We start from the raw sequence: 26,482 nt of genomic DNA, 5'->3' as shown, positions 1-26,482 counted from the left end.
TCAGACACAGTATACTGACTCCGAGCTGACCAGTCCTTGTTTTAGCCCCTTAATGCCGAGCACCAGACAGGGTAACAACAAGTACCATCTTTTAACGTCTTTTGATATGACGCAGCCGGGGATCGAATCCCGGAACTTCTGCTCTCCGGGTGGACGGTCTACCACTAGACCACGGAGGCGGTCTCTGATTTTTAAAACAAGAAAGGTGATACTTCTCCTCACCTCCTTCTCCAGCTCCCTCATCCTCAGTTCCTCCTCCTCCGCCTCCCTCTGGGCCTGTCTCATCTCCTCCTGCACAATGCAGACACAGGAAAAACTTGTAGACAGTGGATGAATGGTGGATTAAGTCACATCAAGGACAATTACAGGGGCCATCAACAGGATTCACAGCTGCTAGTGATGATGCGATTAATTGAAATAATCAAAGACTGATTGGAGGTCCAAATGACCATTCAGTCTAACTGCAATTTTTCAAAATCAAACATGATTTGCCCCCCTCTCTCAAGTTTTCAACTCTGACTTTTGTTAGTGGTTTATTCACTACTTTAATAATACTTAGTACTTGGAGAATACAGTGGGAGAAAAGCCAACTACCTTAATAATACTTAGTACTTGGAGGATATAGTGGTAGAGAAGCCAACAGCCTTAATAATACTTAGTACTTGGAGAATATAGTGGGAGAGAAGCTAACTACCTTAATAATACTTAGTACTTGGAGACTTTAGTAGTAGAGAAGCCAACAACCTTAATAATACTTAGTACTTGGAGAATATGGTGGTAGAGAAGCCAACTACCTTAATAATACTTAGTACTTGGAGAATATGGTGGTAGAGAAGCCAATTACCTTAAAAATACTTAATACTTGGAGAATATAGTGGTAGAGAGTCAAGTATTCTATTTAAAAATGAATGAAATGTTGAAGTAAGTATTTGTGTTTGGTTTTATTACGTGTCATGTAGTTTTACTGAACTTAACATTGAAAAATACCAAAATGACACTAACCGATTCATTTTGATGATCAGTCAGTTGCAATTATCCCATCATCATTCATGATTTTACAACCAATTCTCAATACTGTTCCAAACACGATGAACACATCATCCCAGGCAACCTAAATCTGCACTATATATAGTACAGCGACCTGAGTGTGAGAACTTCCATCAGTCTCTTTTCATGCCTCACCTCATACTTCTCCTGCGCTGCTCTCTCCTCTTCCTCTCTCTTAAACCTCTCTTCTTCTTCCAGTCTCCTCTTCATCTCATTGTCAGCAATTCTCTGCAGCATCTCGGCCTCCTTCAGCCTGGCTGCTTCTATCATATCCTTCTCCTTCTCTCTTCTCCGTATGGCTTCTTGCTTCTTTCTCTCCAGATCCTCCTTCCTCCTTCGATCTCGAGCCTCACGTTCTATTTTCCTGGCCATGGCTACTTGGAGTCGAGCGTCATCCTCAGCCTGCTGGATCTCCTCCTCCTCTTTCCTCAGGTCCTCCATCTCCTCGGCCAAGTCCTACATAGACAGTGGAGACATGTTTGCTACATTATACAACAAAACAGAAACCAAAAGTGTATGCCACTAAAGCGCGACTCACACGGGTGGACATGTCGTAATGACATGCCTATTTCCATATATTGTACAACATGTTAGGTGATTGTAACAAATATCGACTAATCGATTTGCTACCACTCACACGATTTGATCTGCCGATTGAGTGTCGATCTCATGATATCTCAAAGTATTTTTTTTCCATGGTATCAAAATGTCTGAAGCAGACATGGCAGCAGTCACCTACTGCGCGATATTGTATTTAGAAGACGTCAATGCCAAAGCTAAGAAAAAGATAAGCTGTTGGACGAAGGACTGGATTCTCCGTCGTGACATGAATGGAGCGAACAACAATCAAACTAAAGAATTAGAAATTCATGGTTAACCCATGGTTAAGGAAAGTTTTGGCGATCTCTTATTGAAAGTTGAGCCAAAGATCCAAAAGCAGGACACAACATGCGGGAAGACCCTCCAGTCGGATTGAAGTTGGCAGTTACACTTTGTTTTCTGTCGAGTCGTTAGTATATTTTGCTATACAAATATCTGAAATGATTTAATTATTTTTTCGATTAAAGCAAAACACATATTTATTAATCACTCAGACGATACGACTCGATTTCGGCATATAGATTCGACGGGCGAACCCATGTGAGTCCGCCTTAAGCCAACAGGTACAATACTAAACACAAACATTCTGATACTGTCAGGTCATGGCCTAGAGATTAATTATTTCATCATCCCGCCATGACATCATCAGCAGAGTCTACATCTTCATCATGAATTGCATAGCAGTGCCAATGGACCACCTGTGCCCTGTAAAGCTCTTAGGCATTCGAGTCCTCTTAAGTACCTGACCAAGGGAAATTATTCACACGTTCACTTCTTTAACTCGAGAAACGGTACAGTGTCAGAGTGAATTTTCACATACATAATGCAAGGATAAAAAGATACAATGTCGATTGTGTGGCATAGTGCTGGGTACTCTTGAAATCGGTACTTGAGTCTGGGTCGCGTTTTTTTACACAGTTTCTTGCATCAATTCTTTCTACTATCTAGTGCCCACATTTCGGAACCAACTGAGAACACAATGCTCTCAGATAGCATCATGCTCGTCTACAAAGTGAGCATCAAAGTAGCTGTATATAACCTACAAAGGTGATTTGTTTTGTGTGTACCTAGATGAAAAACAGAAAATGTCCGACACAAGAAACTAACTAACATTTCAGTTGTTCATTCTGTTGGTTTGAAGCATTTTCAATGAACATAGCAGTAAAGATTATTCTGTAATGTTTTAATGTGTTACCATTCAATTTGTCTACAAGGAAAAGCCTTCTATCTGACAACAATATTACCTCCGCCTTCTTCCTGGCTTCTTCCTCTTTTGTCTTCCTCTCTGCTTCTCTGGCTCTGATCTTCTCCTGTAGTGCCATTGCTTCCTGCAGGCGTTGCTGTGGGAAGAGACATGAGAGTCTACAAGGACAGAACTAGCATTCACACCAGTACTTATAACTCGATCCTCTCTATGTTCTTCTCTATGTTCTTCTCTGGTTGATACCCTACTCCTTCCTTCTTCACCAAGCTACCTGTTTCTCCTACTTCCTCCCGCCACCCTACCTGTTTTCCCCAAATATACCCCTGTTTCTCCCACCCTTCTGCCACCCTACCTGTTTTCCCCAAATATACCCCTATTTTTCCCACTTGCTTCCCCCCTCAACTGTTTTCCCCAAATATACCCCTATTTTTCCCACTTGCTTCTCACCTCAACTGTTTTCCCCAAATATACCCGTTTCTCCCACCCTTCCCCACCCTACCTGTTTTCCCCAAATATACCCCTATTTTTCCCACTTGCTTCCCCCCCTCAACTGTTTTCCCCAAATATACCCCTATTTTTCCCACTTGCTTCCCCCCTCCCCTCAACTGTTTTCCCCAAATATACCCCTGTGTCTCCCACCCTTCCCCCACCCTTCCCCCACCCTACCTGTTTTCCCCAAATATACCTCTGTTTCTCCCACCCTTCCACCACCCTTCCTGTTTTCCCCAAATATACCCCTGTTTCTCCCACTTCCTCCCCCCACCCTACCTGTTTTCCCAAAATATACCCCTGTTTCTCCCACCCTTCCGCCACCCTTCCTGTTTTCCCCAAATATACCCCTGTTTCTCCCATCCTTCCCCCACCCTACCTGTTTTCCCCAAATATACCCCTATTTTTCCCACTTGCTTCTCACCTCAACTGTTTTCCCGAAATATACCCGTTTCTTCCACCCTTCCCCACCCTACCTGTTTTCCCCAAATATACCCCTATTTTTCCCACATGCTTCCCCCCCTCAACTGTTTTCCCCAAATATACCCCTATTTTTCCCACTTGCTTCCCCCCTCCCCTCAACTGTTTTCCCCAAATATACCTTTGTTTCTCCCACCCTTCCCCCACCCTACCTGTTTTCCCCAAATATACCTCTGTTTCTCCCACTTCCTCCCCCCACCCTACCTGTTTTCCCAAAATATACCCCTGTTTCTCCCACCCTTTCCCCACCCTACCTGTTTTCCCCAAATATACCCCTATTTTTCCCACTTGCTTCCCCCCCTCAACTGTTTTCCCCAAATATACCCGTTTCTCTCACCCTTTCCCCACCCTACCTGTTTTCCCCAAATATACCTCTGTTTCTCCCACTTCCTCCCCCCACCCTACCTGTTTTCCCCAAATATATCCCTGTTTCTCCCACTTCCTCCCTCCCTACCTGTTTCTCCATCGCCCTGCGTTCCTTGATGGCTGCCCTCTCCTTCTGTAGATCCCTCTTCTCCTCAACAGTATCCTTCTTGTTCTTCTTCTTGGACTTGGGTTCAGTTGCTTTGACAGCAACTTTGGGTTTGTCCAGGGTCTTATTGGTTACGTTGTCAATCTTAGACTCTGCCTCCTTCACTCTCGCCTTCAAATAAAACAGCTGCACGTTAATATCTTCCTGTTGTCAAACTGACTATGTTCACTTTGTTGATGTTGATTTGTTTACCACTACAATTGTTTTGATCAACCAATACCAAACAGCCCTCCATCTTCTGTAGGGAGTAGGGCTGGAACGAGACCAAATTTACTCCCTGGGTACCCACTCCCCTATTACCCGATCCGACCCGGTACTCAATGTAGGTCTCAGGAGATGTCTCAAATTGTCCGATTGGAACATTTTGAACATAGCCCTGGCAAAACTTATTTAGATATATATATTAAACAATCTGGTCATTCATACACTGAAGTTTAATTAAGTTATATCTTTATTCAACCATGTGAAAAATCAGAAGGAATGGTTGCATAGTCAGAAAGAAATGCGAACATTAGTGACTTGTAGTGTAACCATAGAGTTCTAGATAATTTTTGTCATTAAACAACATATCACGTGACTAACGACGGGTCCGGGTGGTCCTCAGTACCCACTCAGTACCCACCCGACCCGGGTACCCGAGTTACCCGTCCCAGCCCTAGTAGGGAGTCAACTTACATTATTATTCAAGCTATTCTAAACTAACAATCACTACAAAACATGTGCTAGTTTAAAATATTCAACAGTTTTTGAATGATGAGAAACCAGGAAAGTGTTTCAGCATGGTTCTGTCTCTCCATGTCCCAGGTTGAGCCGGAAGCGACAGGTTGGACCAAAGCTCATATCATTTAAGAAGATAGATATTGCATTCGGGGACAAAAAGACCCATTGCAGCAGTATTTAACTGACAGCTTATGAGCTGTAGTTCTGCTGATAAAGTCGTCATGCTACAATTAGGATGCTCTTGGGGCATCAACTTAAATGGATATTAAGGTTGTTCAGACAACAAAGTTTAATCATATGAGTTATAGTTATTCTGTCATTGTGTTCATCATCATATCAAGACAATGGGGTGTCTGGGGACTCAAGGCTTCTTGGCCGGTGTGCTGGCCTGTGGTGTTGAAAGTGTGATGGGAATTTCTGGACAATCTGGACACATTCTAAAGTTTATCTTTTATAGCTCTTGATTCTGTGAACACTGGCATTGTAGAATGATACTTTCAAGATATAGCACAAAACTGGATCATGTACTGCAAACTGTACTAATGTTTTGCAAAGGATGCCAAGGAGAGGTTGGTCCAATAAAAGTAACCCACCTTGCAATATGAATAATAAGCCCTAGCCCAGATATATATTATTTTTATTATTTTTATTTTTTCATATAAACAGATGTATTTATTTCTATTTCATCCGAAAATAATGCTAAGATAGGTAATACATTCACAACCATCCTCCATTGTATTTAAGATGTAACAATTATAAAATCAATAATTACAAGAAGCCTTGATTTCTTCGATTCTTTTCTCACTCCTTACAGGGTGTTTACTGATAAAAAAATATTACTAGCAGTGCCTCCTTCTTACAAGAAACATCAGTAAGTGGGGACCTATTCTGGACAGACTCCCTACAGGGTGTTTACTGATAAACAAGATTACCAGCAGCGCCTCCTTCTTGGTGTTTACTGATAAACAAGATTACCAGCAGGGCCTCCTTCTTACAAGAAGCATCATTTACTGGGGATCTATTCTGCACTGACCTCCTACAGGTGTTAACTGATAAACAAGATTACCAGTAGCGCCTTCTTCTTACAAGAAGCATCAGTTACTGGGGACCTATTCTGGACAGACTCCCTACAGGGTGTTTACTGATAAACAATGTTACCAGCAGGGCCTCCTGTGCCAGCGTCAACTCCTCTGCTGTCAGTCCCTCCCCTGCATCCACAGCCAGAGTAGGTCCCGCCAGCGTGTCCTCGATAGCAACACTCACTGACAAACAGGGTTATTAGAACAATTTTAAAAACTGCCGGGTAATATGACCAAGAAATTTATCAACCTTTGAAGTTTTTCTTCTTTTACATATGGTTCTGCCCTAACTTATGCAAAATGAAAAGTAAATAATGAACCAATGATTGAAAACAAGCTCCATTTCTAACACCTATTTGTCAAAAGAGAACATAAAGTAACTTTTGGAATTGCTATTCAAATAAAACACTGGGATTTTTTTTACATTACCTGACCAACATATGGGTCAAGAAATCACAAAAAACATGTTTTTACACAAAAAATATAACCATGTGAACCCTGAAAAAAAGGAACAATCACATAAAAAGGGAATCGAACCCGGGTCTTCGGCGTGACGAGTGAATGGTTTAACCGACTGCCCCTATATAGCAAAAGATGCATCTAAAAGACAAGATGTAAAAATATATTATTCCCAGTTAAATTTACTGTATTTTGCCATGGTATCTTGGCAAATTGACCAAGACAATCTGTAAAACAAAACACAATTAATCTGTCTACGTCCCACCAATATTAACATCAGAAGTCGGCTACAATTACTGATGGCAACATTTCTCCAGATCTATGATGGTATTTATTTGAATCAGCTTACTTTGAGCAATTTCGTCCTCCAGTTCCTCCTGAGATTTCAATGTGCTCCGCCGTCCCAGAAACTCCTCCATGTGAGCTGGCAACACTGACGACTTGGTTTTGTCCGACTTGGTCTCCACATGGCGAGCAGGTGGCTTCTTCACTCTGACCTTCTTTGCCGGGGCTGCTGGGACTTCCTTCTCCACCTGCGTTGTTTGAGAGGATGAATACAGCAATATAGACGTAGGTGGATGCCAATCTCATTCTAATCATTCTTCTCTAATACAATACATCTCTGGGTAAAGATTTGACAAACCCTTCATTGGAGCTTCATTGAACTTTCTCATCAAACAATCAGCATCAAGGTTTCTAAGTTCTCAATAAGAATGAGCAGAGCACTGAGAGCAGCATATCTCAATCTTGAAAACGAATATGAATGGGCAGTTCCGAATGCCAAAAAATAAAGACTTTGCTATTATATTGTTGTGGATATTTTATAAATTTAAACCCAAAGGAGTTTACTATCAAGGGTATATTTGTGTTCTGTGACGGTTTTCTTTTAAGATGGTAATTTCTGGATTGAGGTGGTAAAGAAATGAAAGTGAATCATTGAAGAAAGCTCAGATAAGAACCTTTGCAGTCCTCATTTAGATTAGAGGATTGTCAGATCATCACTCGGTCAGGTATCACAATGGCACTGAAGATCTGGTTTTAAAGACATTGTAGAATGCAGAGCCATTCACAGTTTGGGCAATGTGCTTTACACTTCATTGACTGTCCCATTCAAATAGCTGTAATCTTTGAGACTCGTTCCACAAAGTAATTGCAGTGCTATGACTATATTGTAAGTTTGTTTTGATATCAGATTTTTGATAGTTTTACCATGACATATTTCTCTTTTAGCAACAAAACGTTCACTCTCACACAAAGACATATGAAACGTCCATTTGTTTTATTAAAAATATGTTTTCTCCGAAAATCGTATCTGACTTTAATTTCAAAGTCATAATTAATGTAGGCATACACAGGCTTCTGGTAATTGCAAGAATTCATCAAAGCATGATAAGAAGTCAATATTTGATGTTCAAATTGCTGAAAACATTCTTTGGCAAAGAAGAACAAACTTATAAATAATTCAAGTGGAGATAACTCACTTCCTGCTTGTCAGTCTCAGGTTGAACTGAGGTGATATCCATTACTTTAACAAACTTCTTGGTTTCCATCTTCACATCTTTATTATTACCTCCCTTTGCTGGAGTTCTTGTCTTTGAAGTTGGTTTGGTGGAAGGTTTAGTTTTAGGAGGTTGAGGTTGTCTCTTTGTTTCGGGTGGGGTTTCAGGGACAATTTGAGTTGTTACCTTCTGTGGATATGAAACCAATTAAAGTATTTCAGCAAACACGGTATATACTCTTGGTGTGTAATTATGTTTTAATCCCATCCAATGTTCATGTCAATAACCACAAAAAATTCTGCACATTCTTTGTCATCCTGGCCTACATTACGACATGACGCTTTTATGGATAACAAGTTTGCTATTGTTTGTAACAAAGACTTGATCCCTACATCAGTATATTATCAAAATAAATGCTCCAATACTAGAACCCTTTGAGTGTAACCTTATCAGTGATCCACCCAAACCCAAATTGACTTTAATGAACACAATCCCAACTCCCATATGCAACTAACATCGGAGGACTTTACCTCGTTGAATGTGACCTTGCTCTTCTCCCTGACTGGAGATGCAGGTGCTTGTCTCCCCTCTCCCTCCAACATCTGTCCTGGAGGAGAATCCTTCCTCTCAGGTCCTGCTCCAGCACCTCCTGCTGATGCTTCCTCATCCTTCTCAAACAGTGACCCTCCTCCCTCCTCCACCTCACCCTGTGCAGCATCAGTGGGGCCTTCAACATCCTCATCTGAGGCCTGGGTAGTAACAGGGCTGCCGGGTATACCATCTCTATCACCATCTTCATCACTTCCACCCCCTCTGTCACCACCACTACCAGCTCCATCAGCAATGAGGTCAGGAACAGTAGCGAGGTCACCATTCTCAACAAGTTCCTGATCTGTCTTGAGATCCCTGTTAGCACTATCGTCTGGTTGACTAAGGCTTTGGTCACCGATATCTTTGTTTGCCTCTGACACAGCATCTATAATAGATGGTGTTTGAGACTCACTTATCCCCTCACTGTCTCTCATGTCTGTGAATGGCACACCTTCATCTGAAATCAGATCACAACATGACAAATTATAAACACATTCTCTGTATGTGTTAACATTGAGGTTCTATGTATATCATCATTCATTTTCCAGATACAAATATATGTTTGTTTGTTGTTTAACGCCGCACTCAGCAATATTCTAGCTATATGACGGCGGTCTGTAAATAATCGAGTCTGGACCAGACAATCCATCATGAACATCAATCCACGCAATTGGGATACAATGACATGTCTCAACCAAGACAGCGAGTCTGACAACCCGATCACGTTAGTCGCCTCTTACAACAAGCACAGTCGCCTTTTACGGCAAGCATGATTTGCTGAAGACCAATTTTACCCCGGATCTTCAAGGGTCACAATTATATGTATCACAGATTAACATTGGTGCTGAATAAAATGTCACCTTCTAGCTCCTCAACTTCCATTGTTTCCTCCATTTCCATTTTTGGCTCCTCTGCTGGGACATCTTGAGTTGTCTCCCCTTGTGTCTGGACATCATGCTGAGGAATGACACCTAAACAACATCAACAATATCATTAGCAATCTTCAAATGTAAAGTGGAAACTTCAAAATTTCTAAAGCCCCTTTTTGAGCTGAGTTTAAATTGTCAAATAATAATGATATGATCCAAATAATCAATATCAACACACCATTATAGAAGTGTAGTTTCATCTTTAAGGTGCAAAGCGTTTTTCCCCACTTTGCCTGCTTCAACTTAGTTTGGAGTCTTAGATATATCCCTGCTCAATTAGCTGTGACAACTCTATGATACTGACACTGCTAGGCGTTTGACATATTTAAATAGTGCCAATTAGTATTAGTATAAATTATGAAGACATCATTGCACAGTTCTCTTTTCTTTATTGGTCACATCCTAGAAATTTCTCTGAATTATTTTTAACATGCATGACCACTGATTACTGATAATAAAGCTAAAATATCAATATCAAGGATGAGATGAAAGATGAAGGAAAATCTAACAATCATTTATTTACAACCACAATAGGTTGTTTGGAACCTATTTTAACCTGGAACCCCACTGGGGTTAACAATCAAAACCCATATCACAATAAATATTAGTATTAACTGAAGTATGTTGAATCAGTATGCGAAATCTTAAAATCTTTGCACAAAAAGAATAAAATATTTGGAAACAAGTTTTGTTATAAAAATCAAGACAATATGTTTCTGAAAAGTAATAAAAACTATTAATATTATTAATCCTAGAGAAGAACAGTGAATCAACATCTCAAAATATTTAACAGATCAAATAACCAATGTGTGGTATACCTTTCACTCAGTTAATATTGAGATCAGCTAAAACAATCACTGTTGATTAACTGTGGCCTCACAGTGCAAACAAAGTTATTAACGGAAGAGAGTATATAAACACATCCAATACTCACCGCTGAAATGATGAAATACAAGATTGTTATTGATCACATAGATACACATTACACCCAAACAATCTATCACCACATTGTATTTACAACTCCTAACTCATTAATCATATAGGTATATATATCCTTTAAAAATTCCTTATTTCAGCATGTTTAAATTTGTTTTTGAACATTTTATATTAGATCCTATTTGATAATAGATTTACTTTCAAGAAAGATATGCTTGAGCAATAATCTTATTGTGCAACATCCTTGAAACTTTCCTCACGAACACAGCATACTCTGACAGGCACAGGTGGCTCAGTTGACAGAGTTATCTCCCTTAATGATGGCAGTTTCTGCTGATCATTGGTTTGAATCCCAAACTTAAACTGAGAGCATTGGTTTGTCTGTACCATACGTATACCCAGGGTTTCACTTCAGTGGTAAACATCTATGACCTACATCACTGTGGGTTTGTCGACCACAGACATTGATATAGCTGAAATACTTTTAAACTTTCAACATAAAGCATGGTGACTGAATGAATTTTTGTTTGAGATATAGGCATAACACCACCTTATTTGTTTGTGTCAATAACATAAAAGGTTGCCATAAGATTCATCATCGTTACTTGCAAAGTTGGCCGGCACGTATGTCCTGTTCGTTCTTGTCGCCAATGATAATGTGTTACATGTGTCACTAGCAGGGTGTACACGATTTTACAATCTGCATGTTCATGTACAACCTTGACCATGATGAATTGTTTGGGTGCATTGTTATGTACACAGTTGAGTTATATCACAGTTGAGTTAGATCACAGCAACCATACAGGACACACCTGGTTACATATGGGATGGGTTAGGTGTGCTGGGGTACAGTGGGAGGGTACAAGCTGTGTTGGTGCACCCCATCCTCCATGCAGACATGCAGTACAAGGAGGCACTGCACATCAAACTTACTCTCTGTCTTCAACACATCATCTTTATCCTGAAACTCAACTTCTTCAGTAGGTTCTACATTCTCTCCGGAGATGGATTCTGACCTTGACCCAGGTTGTGACCTTGACCCAGGTTGTGACCCTGACCCTGAGCCTGACCTCAACTTGGTGTCTTGCTCTGACCCATCATGTGATCCTGATTTTGAACCTTGGTCATGTTGGTGTGAATCTTGCAATGTTTGCGACATTGTATCTTGAAGACTGGTAGCATTATCATCTTCAGATGGACTTAAGTCCTTCAGCCCTTCTGAATCCCTTCTTTGATCCACATCTGAACCATCTTTAGATCCTGGCTTTGAGTCAACCTTTAACCCTGGGTCAGAAGCAGCAGACTGTGGCCTTGACACTTGGCTCAACTCAGATGATACTTTAGCAAGAGTTCCATCTTCAGGAAAGATTCCATCTTTTGTACATTCATCAGTACCAGGTTCTGGTTTAGCTGACAGTTTCTCCTCATCAGATTTGTAATCATCTGGCAACTTAGAGACCTCTGCATCAAGATCAGCAGTCAGGGTGGCATCGTAGTCAACACCAACGTCATCCTGAGCTTCTCCATCAGCAGCTGGTGGTGAGGGAGGGAAAAGGTCTGTGGGTGGTGGTGTCGTGGGTGGTGGTGTTGTGGGTGGTGGTGTTGTGGCTGGGTGATTGGCAGTGGAGGTATGTGAGCATGATGAAGCTGGTGTGGTGATGTGTGATTCCTCCGTGACATCTGTGGTCAGTGCAACATCATCTGCAGCTGGCAAGACTAAAACAGTGGCAATCTACCTCTAAAAGTACTGGCTGTCTCTGCTAAAACTATCCTAAAGAACAAATGATGAAGCGTTGGCTAAAAGCATATAAATAACTGATTTTCATGCAAAAACGTATTGGGTCTAAAGAAGAAATTGCTTCACAACTTATAGATTGTGTACTGATAGTTACTAGTTCAACATGATGAAATGCTTCTCCTGAATTATTATAAGTAATATGTTAAAAATTGCAATACTATCCTGTCTGCATGCTGGAGTTCAGGGTCTATCTTAAAGACATTGCTGTGTCTTGTATGGCATACACGAAACCCCCTCCTAAAGCCTCCCTCCCGCCATTAGTTTAAGAACCACATCTTGTTTATCAGGCTTAATACAATAGGATGTTGATCCAGTAATTGAAAATTAATATGTACAAGTATCTTTACAATATGGCAAATCAGACATACAACATGTCATACAATACATGCAGCTGAAGCGAGTGATAACTAAAGCACCTAGAACTACTTCTATCAGGGTATTAGCCCAACTTTATTTGCTATAGCTCCATGTACACTATGCCCATATCTCAATCTATTTGCTAAACATAATCACTCTTTAGGCTCTTCAAAAGCCTGAAATACTTGCATAACAAAATCATGTAAAATATTAAGACTGTTGCAGAACAAAGTAAGTATTCCTATCTACTGAGACCTGAAGATGATGAACTAAGAGCCTCTAAGCTACAGCATCCCCAGCTTGGCCTTACCCTGAGCGGCATCAGCGAGGGGGCCTCCAGGGACATCTTCTACCTCCTCCTCTTCCTCCAACCCTGCTGTGTCAATCACCATGTCGTCAGCATCTCCCCCGAGTTTCGTCACTGGAACAACACCATGGCATGATTGGTTGATAACACAGGTCAGAATTTAGTTGAACTTTGCATACAGTAATGTATTAAAGCAACCTAAGTATGTGTTAATCATTATAACTTGTAAGAGTTGCATCCCTTGGCCATACCAGGATTTGCTGTTTGTATCCCAGATATAACCCAATTATGATCTTTGGTGTGTCATTCTTCCTGCATCACTTAGGATTTCCTCATTACTCAAGCTGACACACCATTACTGTTTAAAGCAGGGTAAAACCCATCTCACTCACTCACTCACTCACTCACTCACTCACTCACACACTCACTCACTCAAGCAACAAACCAACCAACCCACCCACCCACCCACTCACTCAGCTAAATTTCATATTCTCTATTGTTAATTTTAAATTGTACTATATTAGAAAGACACACACTGCTTAGAATACCAATATGTAGTTGTCTCAGCTCCAGCCACAATTATAAGTCCCCATCTTGTTGGTATCCTACTTGTACAGCTTAATATAACATACTTCAATAATCGGGGCACTGGTTTTACTGTCTGTTACAAATGGCCCAAGTGGAACCCCTCTTTAAAAAAAATGCTGGATTCGGCCCTGCATGCTAGAAGCCATCGTGTAAATGAGTTGAATGAGTGAGTGAGTTTTACGCCACTTTTGCAAAAAAAATTAGCAATATCATGACAGGGGACACCAAAAATGGACTCCACACATTTTTCCCATGTGGGGAATTGAACCCAGGTCTTCTGTGTGATGAGCAAACTCTTCAACCAGTAGACTACCCCACCACCCCGACTGAGTTGAGCAGCACATACCTCTATACTGCGGCATGAGAGGCTGTGTGACTGCCTGAACCTCGGCTGATGGGCACCCACTGCTGTAAACACAAGCTACTCATGCAGTGTCAAGCTCAATGAAATATCACTACTGTCTAAACACTTCTTTTATTTTGTGGTTTATAGATTTCACCAATTAGAACAAGGAGACACAATCAGAAATTATAAAATACCGTATTCAACATAATAAGCACCCAGGGCGCTCTCAAAATAAGATCGAGGGGGCTCTTATTAGAATATTATTTTGGTGAAAAATAACAGAGTTGACAGCCTGAAATGTTTATATACAACATTTTATTATATACGATATTTTTCCAGAATTTAATTGCCTATAATTAAGGGTGCATATAACAGTGCGTAATATACGCGAATAAATAAGTCTTGTGTACATTGATCAATCCGAAGGGGTGCTAATTGGGATTGTTCACTAGTCAATACATCAGCAAATATCAACGTGGGCGCTTATTTGAGCATGGCGTTTATTACGTCGAATACAGTAATTTTAAACTACATAAATCTGTACAATTGTACCCCACATGAACTGGTCCTGAGGTGCACACATTTCAAACAATTAAACCAGATCCTGGGGATAAAATATACGAGCAGGGTGCATGTGAGAGGCTACTCCAAGTCATTGATCCCATAAAATACCATTGTTTAGGCAATGTTCGATTCTAAATTACAGATATCCCAATGAAATGGGAATGTGTGGATATTTGCTCTCCTGACAGTTTTCATCCAGTACCTACTGTCATACGTTTTGGTATACATTGTGCAAGGTCAGTTTTTTCTTCTATATACAGATACTTTGTCTAGACAAAGCTTGAGCCAAGTTCCCTTTTAACTAACAGTAGCAGTGACCTACCCTTTCCGGCTGCCCTCCTCCATGAGTGGCCACTGGTCAGTCCCTCCTCCAGAACCTCCCTCCTCCGCCTCCACCTCAGCATCTGTCATGAGGAATCATTGAAGTGATACAATCATGCCTGTTCAACTGTTTCAAAATCGATTGGAAAGCATTCAATTTCTATTTCAACAGCACCTGTTTAATATGAATTGTTGTCAAAGTGATTGAGTATGTTTTTTAAAGATGCTTTTAGCATTATACCAACACTATATTACATAATCAAGCCTACAAACTCCTATTGCCGCCATGACCATAACACAAGATGCGCAGTAAAGCAGCACACATGTAAAAGGAAGTAATTGCTATATTGGATCACATTTATTTTTTTAAAATAAAAATTTTAAATGGAAATAAAAACGAAATGTGTGCCAGACTTTATGATGGTGCGGGCGATGCCTGAGAACACCCCAAACTATTATTTGTTTTAGCCGTAAACCTACCATGTGTCTGTATTACAAATAGTTTACCTGAGAGTAACAGAATTTCCTGCTCATCTGCTGCTGAAGTGGCATCACCGATCTCCTCCTCTTCTTCAGCTTGTAATGGCAGCACATGCTCCTTCGTACCTGACACATTGTCGTTGACTGGGGTCATCTGTCTGCTAGAACGAGACCTGGCGCTGCGAGACCTGGTACTGCGAGACTTGGCACTGCTTGACCGACTGGATTCCCCCTTACCCGACCCCTGGTTACTCTCTTCACCTTGAACCCACAGGCCTGACTTTGTGGATGACCTTGACCTAATGCTGGATTCCGATGTTATTCGGGGCAGATTGACAGCTGGTTCAGATGTAACAGATGATGATGCTGACACTACAAAAGTATACATCTTATCTATAAAAAATCATTAAAAAAAACTTTACTCATGCAATGCAAACAATCCAAAAAGGTTTTTGACATTCTGTAACTCAAGTACTGTAGGTATGTTTACTTTCACTTTGCAGAAAGTTAACTGGCTATAAATTGCAAAATGAGTGAGTGAGTTGGGTTTAACGCCGCTTTTAACAGTATTCCAGATATATCGTGGCGTGTCAGCTTAATGTGGGTGGAAAGCCTGAAGAGATGCAGGTCTCAGACGTTTACCACTTTGGTGAAACCCACGAGCACGGGTATGGTGCTGACAAACCTAAAAACATAATGAGGACAAACTTGGATTCGAACCCACAATCACAGATTTCTGGCCTGCCTAAGGGACGCAACTCTGCACAGTGAATCGTTGCGCCTTAGATGACAATATAAATTTTATATGACTTTCAGCATAAGAATGAATAGGATGGTACTTCAGGAATACTGAAGCAATAAAGAAAGTGGGCAACAAGACTGGACTTTTTAAATTGAATGAAACTCTGCACAGATTCAAACAGAGAGGGAACAAAACTTCCTTGGCTTGTTTTTTAATGTTGCACTCAGCATATTCCAGCTATACCATGGAGGCCTCTAAATATACTGGGCCAGACGATCCAGTGACATTGTTACACTGTGAACGATACAATGACATGCTATGAAGCAAGTCACTAAGTCTGACCACCCGAATCATCAGATCTCCTCTCACTACCAGCATTGGAGGCATGGGCGGATACAGCTTTTTTTAAAAGGGGGGGTGCACAATTAAGATCTATTTATTGTCTTTGGTGGTAATTTATACAGAAATAAAGATTTTTTCGAAATAAAAAGGGGGGGTGAGCATCCACCAGAGCAGAAGGTTCGAGGTTCGATCCCCTCCACATCATACCAAGAGACGTTAAAAGATGGTACTTGTTGTTACCCTGTCTGGCGCTCGGCATTAAGGGATTAAAACAAAGACTGGTCGGCTCGGAGTCAGTATACTGTGTCTGAGTGGGGTATTCATGTTAAACTGCGGCATGGTATCTCGGTTGACTAGCACTATATATCGGCATCAGTCCGGACTAGTACAAGCACACACACACACACACACACACATACATTACCCTGGAAGTTGGTTGGAGACTGTTATTGCAGCATTGTGCTTAATACAATGAATACGGTAGGTGAGATATTGATCAGTCAGATTTCAACAACAAAGGAACAAACAGCAGAGAATCTAATCCTAAGCAATGTGACAAGGAAAGAGTCGTACCAGCAGACGCAGGTCGGCCGAGGTAGGTGGAGGATCTCAGTGATGCTGTCAGCTTCTTGCTGGAGAGAACACGCTGCCTGGGAGTTCCACTGCAGGATAGTAGTAACAGACACAGCAGTGAGAGACTGTGAGGAGTTGAGTTTATTTTGTTTATTTTAGAATTGACTTCAATCATTTTCGTCAATACCAGATTTACCCAAAGCCTGCACACTGGTTTTCACATCTGTTACACAACATAAGGCTGGGACAGGTAACTCGGCTACTCAGGTCAGCTGGGTCCCCGGTCCCCACAGGACTACCGGACCCGTGGTTAGTCACGTGATATAGTGTTTAATTATAATAATAATCATGTCGCATATATGTTTGGATCTTTTTTTTGACTATGCATGCATTGTTTCTGACATTTATACATTTGAGTAAAGATAAAACTTCAGTCAACTGTGTATGCATGATCAGATTGTTTTATTCATATGTCTAAATAGTTTTAGCAAATTTCCAGTTGGAAAATTTGGACCCAACCTTTGAGCGGGTACCTTTGGACTCGTCTCAACCTTACCTCAAAAAGTCAATTCTTATAGATAAGTAAGTAAACAATAACTACTTCACAGACTATTTATTAAACCATTAACACAAGTGAGTGAGTATGGTTTTACGCTGCTTTTAGCAATATTCCAGCAATATCATGTCCATGACACGAGAAATGGGCTTCACACATTGTACCCATGTCGGGAATAGAACCCTGGTCTTCGGCATGACGAGCGAATGCTTTAACCACTAGTCTACCAAGCCGCCCCTCATTAACCAAAACATTATGTAGACAATGGCACAAAATTAGTGACATTGTTCAGTGCAGAAGTACTCCATTGGTTGAAGTTTGTGTGGGGTTATTTTTAAACAAAATGCAAAACAAAAAATTGCATGAATTGCGAGTCTTTTGCCATGGAATCACTTCGTTTCCATTACACCACAGTGTGTCAGCTTAATGTGGGAGCCAAGTAATTATAAGAGGTTAGCTGAGGTTTAATAACCTAACCAACCAAGGATCATCATTGGGGTGATCAGGATTCCAACCAATGCTCATAACCAATCTTGAATGTCTAAGGGGGGCAACTCTGCAAAGTGAACAGTTGGTTGGTTGGTTGGTTAATGGGTGGTTGGTAGGGCTGGGACGAGTCCAAATTTACTACCCGGGTACCCACCTCCCTATTACCCGACCCTACCCGGGTGCCCACTGTAGGTCTCAGGAGATGTCTCAAAATGTCCGATTGGGAACATCTTTAGCATAGCCCTGGCAAACGTTTTAAGAACAACCTGGTCATTCATTCACTGAAGTTGAATTGAGTTATATCCTTATTCAACCATATGAAAAATCGGAAGGAATGGGTGCATAGTCAGAAAGAAATGCGAACATTAGTGACATGAAGTGTTACCATAGAGTTCCAGATATTTTTTTTGTCATTAAACAATATATCACGTGACTAACCACGAGTCTGGGTAGTCCTGTGGGTACCCGGGTCCTACTCAGTACCCACCCGACCTGAGTACCCGAGTTACCCATCTCAGCCCTAGTGGTTGGTTTGTTGTTTAACGCCGCAATATTCTAGCTATATGACAGTGGTCTGTAAATAATCGAGCCTGGATCAGACAATCCATCATGAACATCAATCCACCCAATTGGAATACGATGACATGTCTCAACCAAGTCAGCGAGCCTGACCACCCGATCCTGTTAGTCCCCTCTTACGACAAGCAAAGTCGCCTTCAACGGCAAGCATGGGTTGCTGAAGACCTTTTCTACGTGGATCTAAGAGAACTGTTGAGTAATAGACTAAAGGATCACCCTTGCTAATAGTTACAAGTGTCAACTTATCAATGGTAACTCCAGTAACATAATCTTGGAGGAACCATCTGCCGTTATTCTTAAGTATATTATGTCTGTGTCAGGAAAACAGGTAGTGGGTTTACTCATATCTTATCAAAATTTGAAACCTCACTAAAATAAATATTAGTAATATTGCTGAAAAAGCTGTTTACCTTTTGGATTCTGTAAAATCAGCAGAAGTCATAGATCTACCACCCATTGACCGTGGAAATGCTCCGTCCAAATCTCGTAAAATCTCACGCAGTTCGGGTGACCTTGACACTGACCCAGAGTCACCTTGAACATGCTGGCGACTACTGTAATGGAAATTATTTAAGATGAAGTATAACGCAAGAAATCTTCAATGAAACAATATGAAAATTGGTAAAAATGTTGACCAAGGATATATTAACATGTAATTAGAATTCAAAACTTGTTGATCACAATTGTTATTTCACAAGAAGCTGTTGGAATGTAAGAACATATTAAATACAGAGATATAAACTGCAACACACTTTGGGCTTCATGAGCATGTCAGGCTATAAAACAACATTGAATTGTTACCTTGTTTGATTTTGTTGCTGTGTGTACATATGACTGCACTTCCTAACGTTATGACGGTATAGGCCGTGGCCGTGACGTCTCATAGACTAGGGTTAGAGTAGCTTCCCTTTGACAAAGGGCAGTTACTTTAGCGGACAGACCGATGGATTGCCGCGAAATGCAAGTAAAAACAATTGTTGTTTTGCGTATATGTTGCTTCGCCACTGTATAAGAAACATATTTCAGTTGGAACTATATTGGCCACTGTCACTGTCTGACTGACACATCACTTAACCTGTGACGCAATAAATATTTATGCTCACATTCCATGAAAACTCTCAATGTTTTGGTAATGTTTGTGAGAGAGGGAAAGCAATTTTCAAGCACAGAATTGAAGAATGACATTATATGATAAAGAGGTTATCACACTTGTGTGTTTGGGAATGGTAAATATCCTACATTAGGAATAAACATTGTATTTAGTGAGCCTTGGCTTGGCCTTGTCACATGTTTGTGAGAGAGGGAAAGCGATTATGAATTGTTTGATAGGCCTTACTTAGAAGTTGACAGATGACAAAGTAGAGATAATTTATGGATAACAACTTCTTTATTTACTGTAAAGGTTATATTTCGGTACAGATCCTTATACCTTTGTCAACTTTGCTTGGAATAATGCTGAAACGTCGCGTTTACAGTAAATAACGAAGTTGTTATCCATAGATAATCTCTACTTCAACATTGAATTTTATTTTCTTGCACATGAAACATTTCAGGAACTATTCCAGACCAATTTAATTTCTAGTTTTTAGATATTGTTGTAAAAAGTGTGACATATTTGAAGTGCAACAAATAAAGAAAAAAAATCAAATGGTCTGTTCCTAATTGAATTATCTACAATGGCTTCGTTATGTGTTTGATTTCTGATACAGACAATCCTTTTCAGCTTTTTTCAGTCCTTGGCCACTCTAAATGTTTCCGTTGTCAACCATAATATTGACAATATGTCAACAAATCTACAGAGCTAACATTGAGCTGACCCATAATCGTAACCCAGGTCCCAAATTATAATACCTCGTCTAAATACCAAGTTATCATGGCTGTAGTGACACTCCAAAATATCCCAAGCTTAGATATAATCCATACCACCAATATGCCTGAGTTTGATAGTTGTACATTGCTGTCAATATCCAATGTTCACTACCCTAACACTGACAACAGTATGCTTAATCTGTTGTACATTACACCCTTTGGTTAGTAGCTTGGATGACGATATGTTCAAAATTGTATTCCTATGGCTGGAAAATGCATTAAGACATTTCATTATTCGGTCAATGAAAACAAATCATATTTGAAGTCTATAAGATTATATTTGTAATTAAATAATTTATTAAATGTTTTATGACTCTGCCAACCTTACTTATTAATCAAGTAGGACTGCACGGTATTACCCATATATACCGGATACTGCAATACGCTTTTCAAACTATACATCTATTCAAGTATATTGGGTAAAAGATACATAACTAGTTTCGTTATTATTTGCATCGTTTAAAATACAATTTACACAGAAATTCATTCAAAAATGATGATTCCCTTGAAATTGATTGACAATTCGCTGAAACGTGAAAATGAGTGACCACGTTCTTTAGTATGTAGAAAATAGGGTCTCCTTGTACCATCAACCAGGGACAAACACTTTAGCTCCTAATATATCGCAATATGTTTCGCATCACAGATACCTGTATCGCAATATATTGCAATACACTCTTTTGGGCCAATACACAGCCCTACTTAGTGGGTAAAATTATTATGTGAAAAATACTATTCTTTTAATTCAGCCAAATGCTAACTTACATGTTCACAAAAACCTTTTACCATACCATTTGTTAAACTGCAAGAATGACATGACCAGATCAACTAATACTGCAAACATGGCACCATAGTTTGATAACTCTTGGAAGAACACAAAAACAACCAGTGCATCAACTCAACATTATGTCATTGTGGGCATGAGTGAGTGAGTGAGTTGGGTTTAACGCCACTTTTAACAGTATTCCAGTTATATCGTGGCGTGTCAGCTTAATGTGGGAGGAAAGCCCGAAGTGATGCAGGTCTCAGACGTTTACCACTTCGGTGAAACCCACGAGGACAGGTATGGTGCTGACATACCTAGAAACATAATCGGGGCGAACCAGGATTCGAATCCACAATCATAGGTTTCTGGCGTGCCCAAGGGACGCAATTCTGCACAGCGAATCGCGGTGCCCAAGACGACTGGGCCACCTGTGCCCCCTTGTGGGCATGCAATGTCACTGCTATGATGTCAATGCGACTGTACATCTCTGCCATGAATATGGCTGCTACATATTTACAACCTTTTCTACAGCTGTCCTTCCTCAAGTCAGAACAAAATCCCAATGTTTGGGTGGCCATACAATGAACATCCTCATTTATCCAGGGTGTTAGGTCTCCATTCTGTTAGGATTAAAAACCCTGGCCCCATTCTCTATCACAGCTTAATTTTTAGTCAGAATGAAACACTCAGAAATGAAAGGAATAGCCCTCAAATTACTCTTTCTGACAGGATAATCTGTGCAAATTGGAAAAACGAAAACTTACTACCGGTATATAAAAATCTGGAAATCCAGTTTCCGGAACTGGACAGTGAATTTAACAAATTTACAATGCAACTATTGTGCTCCATTTACCCGACCAGTGAATGATCATGCAATCAGTCATGCAGTCACACGTAAAACTGATTTGGAGTGGTATGTGTCACATAATGGTGTAGAGCAGGTGTTCGCTAGTGAGGAAGGCAAATATGAAATCTAAGGCTTAAAAAAATAAAAGACTTGGTTCTCAGGCAATGGTTTTTGAAAATATAGAGCGGGTGGGTGGATGGTGTCTTTTTTCCCTTTTTTTAATTTAGTATGTAACCAATAAACAGTTGTGTAACCAAATAAACAGTTGTATACAATCAACCTGGGAAAGGGCTTCCCTACATAAATGTATTCCTTGATGAGCAAAATACTGGAATACAGTATTTGACTACCGTTGGACCGTTGGATTTATTAATGATTTTTTTGTTTTCTTTGAAATGGAAATAAAAATGAAAAATGTGGCAGACTCTATGATGATGCGGGTGATGCCTGAGAACCAAGACTATTATTTTTTTAACCCTAATATTAATTTGTTTATTATGGCCTTACTGGTATAGCAGGACATGCTTATCCCTTTTGCGTACACCTGGTGTCATCACTGATTTTGAGTGATCCATTTATATAATTTCCCCAGCTATTTTGCCTTTTACACCCAATGGAATCTGTTTCAGCTAATAACTGAGACTAATTATTCTCTGGCATTGATGTTTTATATTTACATAAAATATTTAACGAAAAAAACACATGCTTCCTAGTCATACCTTGACTGTCTGTGGACAAGTATTGCTCTGCAACAAAGTCATACTGTGACAATATATTGTCATGAAATCAAAATGGGGACAGAAAAAAAACCACAAATATATATATTCCATGTATATACACTCTACACAGACAACAAAGCAAACTGTATTTACCGTATTCGACATAATAAGCGTCCAGGGCGCTCTCAAAATTAGAAATAGGGGGCTCTTATTAGAATATAATTTTGGTGAAAGGGTTGGAAGATCGTAAATTTCATGGTTTACGCTGACAGACAGAAATGATACAAAAGAAATGTCTGTGCGTATAATACACAACATATATGTTTTTCAAGAATTTAATTGCCTGTAATTAAGGGTGCATATAACACACGAGTGCGTATAAATAAGTCTTGTGTACATTGATCAATCGGAAGGGTGCTAATTGGAATTGTTCACTAGCCAATATATTAGCAAATATCACTGCGCTTATTACGTCAAATACAGTATTTGTTTGTTGAGTCAGTATTGCTTCAAATTTCCATGAATTACAACAAGGAAGACCCAATTCTACTTTTAATCACATCCCAATATGTTAAGGCCATACACCAAGTTAACGGCATTAAATCATGTCACTTGCAAATATTCAATGTGAAGATACAATGGCTCAAAGATCACCTGTTGCCATAGTGATATGTCAACACTTTTCAAGCAAGGACTAACAGGTCCCCCGTACATAAAGCCTCCAGACAATACAACTCCACTGTAAGCCAATATACTCAACAGCTCAAACCTTTTTTCATTTGTACGAATGTGCTGCTGAATATATATAACGGTGAAGGAGACAGTGGACGCCTCTTCAATCACTGGGGCAGTGTATATGTCTATTTAAACTGCCAGGTGCTTGTACTTGTTCAACATGGGAAATACATACATAGTTCATTCATGATTATATTTTTAATTTGTGAAAATTGTGTCAGGCCTTTGGTTGATAATCTGCTTCATGGGTGTTAACAAACCGTTTCAAGTATAATCTTAGTTATTAAGTTTGTATTATTGTATTATTGTATTATTGTATTATTGAACTAAATATACTTCTCAAAAGAAGTAAAAGAACACCTGATTCTTTCATATTACTATAGTTAATCTGTCATGGCATGACATATTACCATAGTTAAACTGTCATGGCATGACATATTACCATAGTTACACTGTCATGGCATGACATATTACCATAGTTACACAGTCATGGCATGACATGTGACTAGAATTAAACTATCATGGCATGATATATGACTAGCATTAAACTGTCATGGCATGACATATGACCATAGTTACACTGTCATGGCATGACATATTACCATAGTTACACTGTCATGGCATGACATATGACTATAGTAAATCTGTCACGGCATGACATATTACCATAGTTACACTGTCATGGCATGACATATGACTATATTATATCTGTCATGGCATGACATATTACTTAAGTTAAACTGTCATGACATGACATATGACTATAGTTACACTGTCATGGCATGACATTACTAGAATTAAACTGTCATGGCGTGCCTTTAACTTCTTCTAAGTAGTATACAATGATTTTTTAAGTGAATATTAAACAAAATGTCATTTATTTTGCAGTTCTGATTTCTTTCACATATTAACACATGAAAGTAAATTATACCCAGGAAGCTGTCTGTTGTATAGTTTAAATCATATGAAACATGTAACATAGGTTTATAGTGAATAGCAATTACTGTAACTGAATACATCTAGCATATCTTTATACATATTTATACATATGAAAACCCAACAATTTTAGAGACAGCTGAAAATAAGTAGAGTACAAGATTACAGTACTAATTCAAAGAGAAAACAAATAAAATAACATTAAATCATAAGAACTTCCCCACTCTGTCATTTAAAGGTTTCACGAAAGTTGAAAGTTTCACATGTATGACCTGCATCACTTCAGGCTTTCCTCCAGCATCAAGCTGACACGGCGTGCTATAACTGGAATAATGTTCAAGGTGACTTTAAACATACTTTATGGTCATAATTAAAACTTATAAATAATTATAACTAATTAAAACTGAGTGTGTAGACAAGATATTTTCTAAAAACAGGCCACAAAAAAATTAACTTCTTGCACCTTTAACTATACTAGCCACATTAAGAAACTGTGCACGGAGAAAATATAGATATAAGGGCACACCGTCCATATTTGAAATATAGGTTTGAACACAGCAATTATTGGAGACATCCAAACGCTCATGCACGTGCCATGTGATATGACGTCATTGATGGGGGCCTATGGACGTGCAATGTGTTACTGCACGTGCATACTGTGCAGATGTACACAGCATGTGCAACTCAAAATTCGCTGTCACTTTGGAAAGCAGGATTTGTGGTCATTCAAAAATTCAAAACTTCTCAGGCGCAGACACAAGCATATCACAAGCAAATCATGCCAAGATTGTCAGCTGCACAGCATCATGAAGCCATTGGAATGATCCAAGCGGGAATGAGGCAACAACAGGTGGCAACACATTTCCAATGCCATCGTAACACGATATCGGCATTGGTGAGGCGTTATCAGAACACAAATGATGTTGCCGACCACCCACGTTCTGGATTTCCCCGAGTAACGACGCCAAGACAGGACAGATGGATGGACATCTCCGACACAGGTTCCAAACGGCAGTAACGACGTCCAAGACACTTCCTGGACTGCGCTGTATCCTTCCCAACACTGTCAGGAATCGTTTACGTCAGTACGGGATTCAACCACGACGCCCTGCCATACGTCCTATCCTGACACACCGTCATCGAGTCAACCGTCTAAGATGGTGTCACAGTCATGTTCGCCAACCTCGAATATGGTGGAGAAATGTTGTCTTTACAGATGAATCGAGGTTCAACATTTCCCACAGTGACGGGCACCAACGTGTCTACCGGCGTTTGGGAGAAGGTTTTGCACGCAACTGTATTGTGGAGAGGAATCGTTTTGGAGGTGGCTCTGTGATGATTTAGGGTGGGATAACAGCACGGCACCGAACCCCTTTTGTGGTTGTTCAGTGCAATCTCACCGGTGTTGGCTACAGAGATCAGATTCTGAGGCCTGTGGTCATTCCTTTCCTGCAACGTCATGGCCCCGGGATTGACATTTCAACAGGACAACGCTCTTCCTCACACGGCTAGGGTCGCAATGGATTTCCTTCACCATACTGCCATGGCCTGCAGTTTCTCCAGATCTCTCCCCAATAGAGCATGTCTGGGATGAAATGGAGCGCCGTCTGAGTCGTCTTCCACATCCTCTAGATAACGTCCGTGACTTGGCACAGGATTTGAGGAGGATATGGCAGGCCATTCCCCAGGCCTTCCATGCCCATTTGGTGGACTCCATGCGTCGCCGATGCACTGCTGTGGTCATACCCGTTATTGACTTTGTGACTTTGTCGTATGACCCCCTACTCCATTTTGATCTTCTGACGTCATCGTAACGGAAGTTGTTCAGGTCCCGTTGACATTTTCTTATGGTCCGATCATTCAGCTGCTACAGCGTCTGTATCTTTTTGTTCTTGCTGTGTTGTATTTCAATCCAGAATATATTTTCTCCGTGCACAGTTTCTTTATGTGGCTAGTATATATACACTACTGAAAGATGATCCCATATATCATGAACAACTGAC

The 26,482-nt window shown here is 40.1% G+C and overlaps 1 protein-coding gene across 3 annotated transcripts in view; it reads right to left on the bottom strand.

Moving 5' to 3' along the window:
* LOC139474280 (calponin homology domain-containing protein DDB_G0272472-like) overlaps window positions 1–26,482 on the bottom strand; it is a 49,104-nt gene that overhangs the window by 5,322 nt on the left and 17,300 nt on the right. Inside the window, exons 4-19 of one of the 3 annotated variants that reach the window (XM_071257226.1) lie at window positions 19,018–19,161; window positions 16,984–17,072; window positions 15,354–15,698; window positions 14,848–14,929; window positions 13,962–14,023; window positions 13,031–13,141; window positions 11,499–12,281; window positions 9,561–9,671; window positions 8,640–9,157; window positions 8,092–8,298; window positions 6,960–7,143; window positions 6,231–6,334; window positions 4,275–4,463; window positions 2,892–2,987; window positions 1,183–1,503; window positions 223–291 (exon numbers count right to left, since the gene is read on the bottom strand). In XM_071257226.1, coding sequence (XP_071113327.1) covers window positions 223–291; window positions 1,183–1,503; window positions 2,892–2,987; window positions 4,275–4,463; window positions 6,231–6,334; window positions 6,960–7,143; window positions 8,092–8,298; window positions 8,640–9,157; window positions 9,561–9,671; window positions 11,499–12,281; window positions 13,031–13,141; window positions 13,962–14,023; window positions 14,848–14,929; window positions 15,354–15,698; window positions 16,984–17,072; window positions 19,018–19,161 — 3,415 coding nt within the window. The remainder of the gene's footprint in view (window positions 1–222; window positions 292–1,182; window positions 1,504–2,891; window positions 2,988–4,274; window positions 4,464–6,230; window positions 6,335–6,959; window positions 7,144–8,091; window positions 8,299–8,639; window positions 9,158–9,560; window positions 9,672–11,498; window positions 12,282–13,030; window positions 13,142–13,961; window positions 14,024–14,847; window positions 14,930–15,353; window positions 15,699–16,983; window positions 17,073–19,017; window positions 19,162–26,482) is intronic. The other 2 variants (XM_071257227.1, XM_071257228.1) reach the window with 2 other exon arrangements.

The sequence above is a fragment of the Haliotis cracherodii genome, unplaced genomic scaffold, assembly GCF_022045235.1.
Source record: "Haliotis cracherodii isolate W230 unplaced genomic scaffold, xgHalCrac1.p SCAF_3, whole genome shotgun sequence".
NCBI classification, from domain to species: Eukaryota; Metazoa; Mollusca; class Gastropoda; order Lepetellida; family Haliotidae; genus Haliotis; species Haliotis cracherodii.
Note: the sequence above shows the minus strand (reverse complement) of the source record. Positions and strands in the feature narration are given on the sequence as shown.